Raw genomic sequence first — 9,263 nt, 5'->3', positions numbered from 1 at the left:
CGTGCTCCCACCCAAACTTCACATCGACTTACATTTGCAAAGGACATCTTACTGCCAAAACCGGTGTCCCTTTTCAATCATATCACATGTGTCTCTTTGGCTCTTGGGTTCCTATCTTGTCCCCTTAGATGCTACTGTTCCCCAGGGTTTTAATCTTGGTTTTTCTTTTTCTCTACACACCCTCTTAATGGAAAATCTCATCATTTTATTTTTTCAATTATCACATAAGTGCTTTTTCTAGCTCTTCTTTCCTAAACTCCTAACTATACACTAACACCTGCATTTAGATGTTCATTTAATCAATCTAATTATTTGCCACATTATCCACCAGTGTATCTGCTCCTATGTTCCCTATAAATCTAAAATATTACTAGCCCCTCAATTGTCAAAACCAGAAATCCAAAACTAGAACTCTCTTTCCTTCTTCAATTTTCCACGTCAGAGAGCAATCCTATCATTTTGGAAAGGCTTACGAAATGCTTCCCACATGGCCTCATCTCTGCCATTGCCACCACACGGTCCTCAGCACGATCTCGCTACGGCGTTTGCTGGATTACGCCCCGATCTCCGTTCTCACTCGCGTGTTAGCTACCACTTTTATCTTTCCAAAACATGGATTTGATCACGTAACTCTCTGCTTAAAGTCCTTGAATTTTTCCTCTGTTTCAGAATCAGGAATGAGCCTTTTTTTTTTTTCACTCTTATCTCCTTGTTCTTCTCAAGTACCCGAGCTCGTCTAGCTGGCTATCTCCTCTGATCAGGCTATGCGATTTCACACAGGTCTGTGCTTCCACACAGGGAATGAAGTTTGCCTGGGCTGCCATTCCCAAGGTATGGAACTTAAAACATTTTAAAAATGAAGAAATGTCAAACCAGTTTAAAAACACATTCATTTTCCAAGTAACTTAAATGTTTGAAAACAGTGAAATTTGTATCCAGAAGACATTCAACAGTTTGTATAATCAAAAACAGAAACAGTATGAATTCACAATAACAAAGCAGAGGCATAAGTAGCACGCACTTCATACATATCTTCACGTCTGTGATACGCTTCAGTTAAACTGACCTGCCAGTGCTGAGTGACAGCGTTCCACACTCCCACTTTCCCTGTGTGGCTCGTGGCCACCAGCTGGTTCCCAATGAAGAAGAGAGCGTCTACGGGGACACCGAGGCTGAACACGCCTTAAATGACAATGAAAACAAAGAGGTTCATCAGTCATCTTCCGAATTCATCAAAACCCAGATTAAAAGTGTCTTAAAGGTGACTAATTTAAACCTATTCTCATTTCTACAAGTTGCATGACAGACACTCTGCGGACCAGAAATGAGAAACTCTTAAGCAGCTTACTCCTAGCGCAGATGAAAGCCGGGCCCCGAGGAATATCACACTTACAGAACACCCTGTCATCTGGAGCTGCGGGTCCCACACCTAGCCGACCAAAATAACTGGGCAGATTTAAAGTGAACAAATAAAAAGGTCCTAGGATTCATGCCTGGCCCACTATATAAAAAATAATAATAATAAAAATTTTAAAAAATAAAAAATAATAAAAAACCACTGCATTTTAATAAATTCCAGAGGAGAGTAGTGGCAGCTGCTCATGGGCCACGTATCTGGGAACCTCTGATGTGAAAACAGACTTGGCACCTTCGACTACGCAGAAGGTGTCCAAAAGTCTGGAAATATGCAAAACAGACAAGGAAAAAAAAAACAACAGCAAATCACACCATACCCAAACATTCAGGCCTTTACTTATTTTAAACCTCTTGTTTCCCAGCATTGTGGACCTCAATTTTAATCCATTCGAAAGGCACTATATTAGACAGATCACAAAACAAGACAGGATATTACCAGGAGCTTATGGTCAAAGGGAGAAAAAATGCAAACAACCGATTACAACATAATGCAACAATGACAGGAGCATGCAGAGTCCAGTAACATGCAGGAGTAAACGAGGCTGAGAAAGGGATCTGAGAATACTTCTTAGAAAAGATGCCATCTGAGTTGGGTTTTTAAAAAGGTGGATAAGGGTTCATCAAACTAGAGGGCTAGGAATGAGCAAGCCCAGGCAGGGACCCTGAGGAAAAGGAAGAGGGAATGCAGGAGAGGGAGGCTGTAAGATTCCACATTTATGGCAAAAGAGCCCGGAATCTCTAGGGCAGAGACTTCCGGGCTCACCCGGGGTGTCGCTGCATCAGCAGAGTGCTGAGCAGCATGGGGCAGGAGGAGCCGGGCGGGGCATGGGCCCTGGTCAGCCTGCCCATGCCGCCTTCTGCTTCCCACCTATCTGGTCTACACAACTGCTGGAGCTGAATGTCTCGATGCTCATGTTCACCCTCAAAATGCTACTAACCAATTTTGACATCAAAATAGTATTATCTTAACTACTTGAAAAACATCTTATAAGAAATATCGTTTTACCTAAAACTGCTGAAAAATGTCTCACCTATACAATATTGTTTTCTGTAGATCTTTAGCTGTTTCGGTATTTTATTTTTTTAAGTACCTATTACGTGACAACATGAACAATTCTCAGCATCTAGCTGAGAAAACAAGGAAACGTACGGCTTTGAAGAACTCACTGGAAGAATCAAACCAATTAAATGCAAATGCAGCATGCATTAAAAGTGTAATCCAGCAAAGATAATTAATTTTTTTTTAAATCTTACACCAGTGAGGGGTAGTTCTCTTTTTGTTCAAAACCGTAAAGACCAGGGACAATAAATAACATCTTAAAAATTCTTAACCAATCTTGAAAAAGCCAGGCATCTGGCAGGAAGAAACATTACATACACTGGACAAAAAGAAGGAAAAAAATAAACCATCGAACAAACCTGGTAAGCACTGCTAGAAATGTTTCCTATACACATTTTAATTTGTATATATGCTTATATTTGTATACATGAATATATCATTTCAGCCCAACCTGTCAACCAACCAATCGAATCAAACAAATCCAGAGCAAAATAAAATTAACCCACAGAAAAGCTAAGCCTTTTAACCAGAACTGGTTGAGAAAGAAACTTGCCACCTGAAAGCAGTCATCGTTTCCCATTCAATTTTAGGAATTCTTATGTAACGCTACTCTAATTTTGATGCCAAACAATTTTTCAAAACAGGTGAAGCCAGTACTATGGACTCTGTGAAAGGTAGGAATAAAAACAGGAAACTAACATCGATCACTCTAGAGAAAGATGAGGTTCTGGGAAATCAAGGAAAGCATTCTGAATGACCTCAAGAAATTCTGTGTCACTCAACGGTGTAAGCAATGACAGGATCCTGTCTCAAGGGACCCTGTGGGAAAATGCTGCTGTGTCAGCAGTCCAGCGGGGGCCAGCCCTGGCTAGCTCCAGCAGGGACACAGCAGCCTCGACCACGTTCCTTGGACGGTGTCGTCGAGTTCTGAAGACCATCTGTAATACCGAACGGCTTCTTTTACAGGGCGTGAACGATGACCGCACCGTCTTACAACACAGCTACCTACCACGTTAGCTTTTGGAAACAAAGCGGGGCATAAAATCGCCTTCACTTATTTGTATGTTAGAAGTGGCAATTTGAAAAAAAAAAATCACAATTGTTTCCCTTTCTGAATTATAATTTCAAAAATTTTAATGTTAACTTTTTTCTAAAGATGTTAGGGAAATGCAACTGAAATCAACATTAAAATCACTGCGCGTCCAGTGATGTTAATAACGTAACAGTTAAAAAGACTTTTCTAAATTAGACTTTCAAAAGGAAAGCAGTAATCACCTGTATCGAACGTTTTAAATGACAGCTCTAATAGGAGGAAGACTAGGGACTGATCATAGACTTGGCAGAGCACAGATCCCGGGTGGCACCAACAGGAGTGTAGGGAGAAAAAGCACGACTGGAGCAACTTGAGAGAACACAGAGGAGGATCGTAAGATTCAGTAACTGTTACCTCTTGCTTTAAGAACAGAAAAATGAAGCCCGAACTGGAAGAGAATGAACGCAGGGTGGCTTTTGTTGTTGCTTTGAAGGCAGAATTATAGCAGGGTCGGATGCTGATGGACGATCGAGGGGCGGGGGCGGTAACTACTCGAAGCCCGAGTAGGAGAAAGGGAATGCAATCTAGTACACAACTGGACTCTGCCAAAGATAGAAGCCAAGACAGTTCAATTACAGTAACGCAGCTATTCAAGTAGAAAGGTGGATGTGGCCAGGGTTGGGGTTTCTCCAAGCAGCAGGGCAGAGAGGGATGCGATCAAACAGGCTCCTTTGCTAGAGTAACTGTGATGACAGAATCCAAGACTGATAAAAACGGAAGTGGTGAGTGAAGATCTCAGTGGAGTTTAAAAATACTGAACTGGGGATAGCGCTAGTTACTGCAAAGGACTGAAGGATAGTGTCCAAGAGGCAGCTGAAGACTACGGCAAGCGTACGTCCAGGCGGCACGAGATCTGAGATGTTGGGCTGGGAGAGAAGGGAAGGAAAAGGTCGAGAACAATGATTCTCGAAGTATGCTCTGGGAATCCTTGTGGGTCTCTGAGACCCTTTCCAGAAGTCAAGACTATTTTCCTGATACTAAAGCATCAGCTGCCCTTTTTACTCTGATTATCTTAAGAATGTACAGAGTTGTTTTCCAGAGGCTACATGATATGTGATGGGGTCTTATATTTTCTAGAATCGTCTGTGGTAGTAGGTTTAGGGTGTAACTAACTGTAAGTTTCCCACAAGTAAGTTTGTTTTAAATATTTCCACTATTGTCTTATAATTTTCAGTTTTATCTACTACAATCTCTTTAACCTCATTATTCTTCAATAAGTTTTGAAATTCAGTTTTCCTTGCAGCTACAGAAATACAAGAAATGAGTATACTTTTTTGGTTTGCAATATTAGCCTTAAAAATGTTCTGAAAACATTTCAAAATACAAAAATTTTACCTAAAACTTATAAATATTTTATTCTAAAATAAATTGTTTTCCTTATACTTAGGGATGGATCGATCATTGGCTTCAAAATGGGAAATTAGAACACTCATGTGGTCAACTCACAGCTGCACTATTTAAGTTTAAAAAAGCTGATGAAGACAGGACTTATCAGTTCTGACTCACAGAAGGGAGGACTCTAAAGAAATTTGGCAAAACTAAAAAAATTAAAAATGAAAATTCTTTCCCTCAGCTTCATAGATGTTAATAACTTGCCTTACTCAACAAAGCTTTTGAGTACTATTACGATGCCAGGTACGTGCTCATTGAGAACAAATATTCAAAGTTTATAGAAATATTTTAAATGAACATGTGAAAAACTCTTTTATAACCAGAAACTGCTTCCTCCGGGCTTTTAAATTAGCAATGAGACAGCCACTGAAGCACCTTACAGGCGAGGTTACGGCATCGCACTGGCTAGGCAGGCAGAGGCCATCGCGGGAGAGACTAATGCGGCCTCTCAACGGGGACTGCTGAACGCGGCTGGGCGAGAGGCCGTGGAAGAGGTCACGGCGTTGCCACTGCCGGTGACACATAAGCCTCTGAACGGAAGACCTGGCGGAGAGAACACCGGTCTGCACAACTGTTTCTGTCTCCCACAGATGCGCGTGCGGACGTGGCTGGCCCTGGTGTCCTGCTTCTGTACATCCGGTATCAGCACCTGACAACCACTGAGCATCTTTCATATGCATGTTTGGCTACAAACACCTGTGGTGCTGAAAAATTTAATGTGTTAAAAACTTTAACGTTGCAAAGCAACGCAGGGTAAAAGCAGCGTCAGCACAAATCGAAGCGGCGGCACTAAACTGTGCCAGCAGTTGCTAAATTCTCTGCCAGTTTCAGCTGGAGCAAATTGGTGAAACAGTTTTCCCCTCAGGCGAGGTTACGGCATCGCACTGGCTAGGCAGGCACACGCCATCGCGGGAGAGACTAATGCGACCTTCTTTGCCAGACCATTCCTCTCACACTGAGTACTTGTTATGACTGGACCCCGAAAAGATGTGGCAGTCCCAGCTAACCATCCAGGTTAGTTTTGATACTCATGTGCAATCCCCCTCAAACTTCAGAACATTCTACATACCAGCAAAATGCAGTGTACACAAACTCTCCCCTACCAATTTCACTCCCACTGCCGCCATCCTGAACGCTCCATAAGATGATGCTACTTTCAGAGGCGACGGCCACCATTTTGTCCTTGTCCCCGTGGGGACCGCCGACCACCTTTGCGTTTAAAGCCACACGTTCGATGGTCCAATCCAGGTACGGGCTTGTGAACACCTGCTGCCATCCTGAGGACTCTTTGATTCTGTTAAGAACAGACACACATGGCAAACTCAGCACCAGTCAGGCAAACAGAATACAGACCAATGTACCCCAAAAATATTAACCCCAGCTGTCTATGTTAAATATAAAATTTTGGTATTTATCACCTACGAATCTAGAATATTATTTCTGAGGTATCTTATATTCACCTACACGTGAAATCTAAACCACTTAAAAAGAGATCAGAGTTCTATATTTTTCCAAAGCATAAGAAAGTCTTCCAAATTTTAAAAAGCATTAACAACTTAAAAGAAAAATGGACTTTTCACTTTTCTCTGTATAAAAAAGTGCTGTACTGTCATTATCTATGGGTAGAAACAGCCAACGAAATTCAGAATTTTAAAGTAACCATCGTTCCTTTGTTATTAATCAGTTATCAACCAGAACTACATGCACTCGACACTCGGCATGCTAGTCTATGCAGGCCAGCGAAGACACCGAGTCGCCTCCCGCAGCACGTGCATTCCGGTACCAGGCACAATCAAATGAATGAAACGCGGGGCTCTCGAACCTGAGGATTGACTTTTAAAGCTTTCATTCTTAATGAAAACTCTTAGGGGCCCATTAACTCCTTATGTAAAGGCTTACCAAGGTTCAGATGTGCAGTTGGGCCAATATATATTTAATGCATTCTTTAATATTTAATTTCTGATAAACATGCCTTTGATTTTTTAAGTTTTTCTCCCTCATCTGAATGTAATTTCAGACATGTATTCTGTGTGATTACATAGGAAGCCCTCATAAATTTAGAACCTACACAGCTGTGCAATCATGACAAAGAATGACCTGAACTTTAACTATGGAATATCTATTTTTAAAGTTACACTAACCAGATGACGAAACTCAATTATAAAGCTTCTCTTAGCCTCACCTAAAGAGAATACACAGAACATGAATAAAATAAATGTTCCTAACGTATTTATCCCCAAAATCAACTTAGGTATTCGCAAATGATGGCCCCCTAAGGACTAAATGACATCACTTTCATTTCATTTTTGTTTAAACTGTATGCTGAAATACAAATGTAATTCACAAAAATATGCAATTCAGCCTTATTAATTTCAAGAATTAATGATTTCCTTAATGAACTTCAAAACGATACATGAAAAAAATGCATCAAATTTTCCTGAGCATTATATTTATAATTACCTTGCTCAGCCACCAGATGGGACTCATGCATTCAGATCAACAAAAATAATTATCTAATAAACTAAAAACTGACAAACGTTGAAAAATGAAATGGAGATGCTCTGAGGGACTGACACGGGGCACAGGGACGGCAGCAACACGCCGCCCGGCACGGACACGCACACGCGCACATGAGGTTCCCAGCAGTGTCCATGGCGAGATGCTGACTCAAATGAGGTGTACGATGTGATCCTGTGATCACTGACTGAGGAATATAAACACTATATATAATCTACTCTTCTACTTCTCTATAGAAATTAGGGTATTATAAGATAAAGAGATGCCAAAAAGAATAACGGAATCAGGACAGCATATTTGAGAATGATTATAGTGACAGAACTCAGTAAGATATGTAAATTCACTTTTGTTTGAAGTTAAAATACAAAGAAGAAAGAAACACGTATCCGCTCTATAATTTTCTACACGAGGAATACAAAATTTAAAATATGCATAAGACAGAATGAGCTCCGCTCTTTCAGAATCCTCTCCTTACTGCTGCCCGGTGAACCGATGCTCTGGAGTCGGGACACTGTGCAAAGAATATGTTACCGTCCACGTTCAGGGGACACAGTAGAAGGCCCTACAAGGTTTTGGAACTTACTACTTGGGGGGCATACTGCCCCCAAGTTTCAGGGGAATACACAAATATGTCAAAGATCAAAAGAGAGTTTAGAATTAGATTCAATTACATATATATACACACATATATATAATATGTACGTATACGCATATAAAGCAAAATAAAGGAAACGTTCAAATTTAAATGTGAAAGGGTGATTTATGTAACAAATAATCAGAACATAATTACCTAGCCACTTGAAATAAAACAGATTCCTAAATCTCATAACACATACAAAAAGGAAACCCCACAAGGTTTATAGATCTGAAGTGGAAAACAAGCTCCGAGAAGGGAGCAACTTATACAACTATTCTTCCTTAATACAAGTAACACTGTCGTACATTTAGCAAGAAAAAGAAACGTAAGATCCCAGACTAACAATGTAGAATATCAGCGAGCCTAGCGAAGACTACACAGGGGTTCACTATACCACTGTTTTCATTTTCAAGGTTTTAAATTTATTGATAAAAAGCTGTGGAAAAAACAACTTGTAGGAAAGAGTATACCCTTACAGTAATTTGAATCTTTTCTTTTCTCTTGAAAATGTATTTTTGCCACTGCATAACTTAACTACATGTGAGAAAATCCAATACGCCCTCAACCGTTTCCCTTGGTCGTTTCGGGTGGGCATACTGCTGACGTCGCTGACACCCAGTGAGAGCGCAGAGATCATGGTCAAAGGCAAACGAATGCAACTGGGAACAGCGCCGCCCTTCCACGCCACTCAGTGAGCGACACCTTACGCGGGGCCCTGTGGCTGCCTGGCGAGCAGACATCTTTAGCGCTGCTGCGCAGTAACAAATGAAGTTATGCTTTTCTGCCTGGAAAACTTACGATGGTTTTGCAGCTCCTGTGGAACCCCTTATCAGTAAAAGTACATGATGTTTAAACAGCAACAGTTCCCAATTTAGATTGGATGGTAGTTCAAAACACCCCTAAAAAATTCTTTTTCAAATCGGTCTTGCTTCATATAAAAGTTATCCCCAAAATGTATCTGAAAAATCATGTCTGTGTCATTCACTTAAAATAAATATACAGATGCTCTCAAAATGGAAAGTTTGCACTGACTCTCTACTGCAATGAAAATACAAACTGGAGATTACAAATATAAACTTTTTTTACTATGTATGGCAAATCTATTAAGTAGAGTTTTTGGAAAAAATATATCTGGGATTCTTTAAAAT

The 9,263-nt window shown here is 40.6% G+C and overlaps 1 protein-coding gene across 2 annotated transcripts in view; it reads right to left on the bottom strand.

The window, feature by feature from the left end:
• Positions 1–9,263, bottom strand: part of KCTD3 (potassium channel tetramerization domain containing 3) — a 31,953-nt gene that overhangs the window by 15,422 nt on the left and 7,268 nt on the right. For both annotated transcript variants that reach the window (XM_025049838.1, XM_025049839.1), the window contains exons 8-9: positions 6,065–6,255; positions 1,067–1,182 (exon numbers count right to left, since the gene is read on the bottom strand). In XM_025049838.1, coding sequence (XP_024905606.1) covers positions 1,067–1,182; positions 6,065–6,255 — 307 coding nt within the window. The remainder of the gene's footprint in view (positions 1–1,066; positions 1,183–6,064; positions 6,256–9,263) is intronic.

Source organism: Pteropus alecto, unplaced genomic scaffold (genome assembly GCF_000325575.1).
Source record: "Pteropus alecto unplaced genomic scaffold, ASM32557v1 scaffold65, whole genome shotgun sequence".
NCBI classification, from domain to species: domain Eukaryota; kingdom Metazoa; phylum Chordata; class Mammalia; order Chiroptera; family Pteropodidae; genus Pteropus; species Pteropus alecto.
This window is presented reverse-complemented; position numbering and strand designations above follow the sequence as displayed.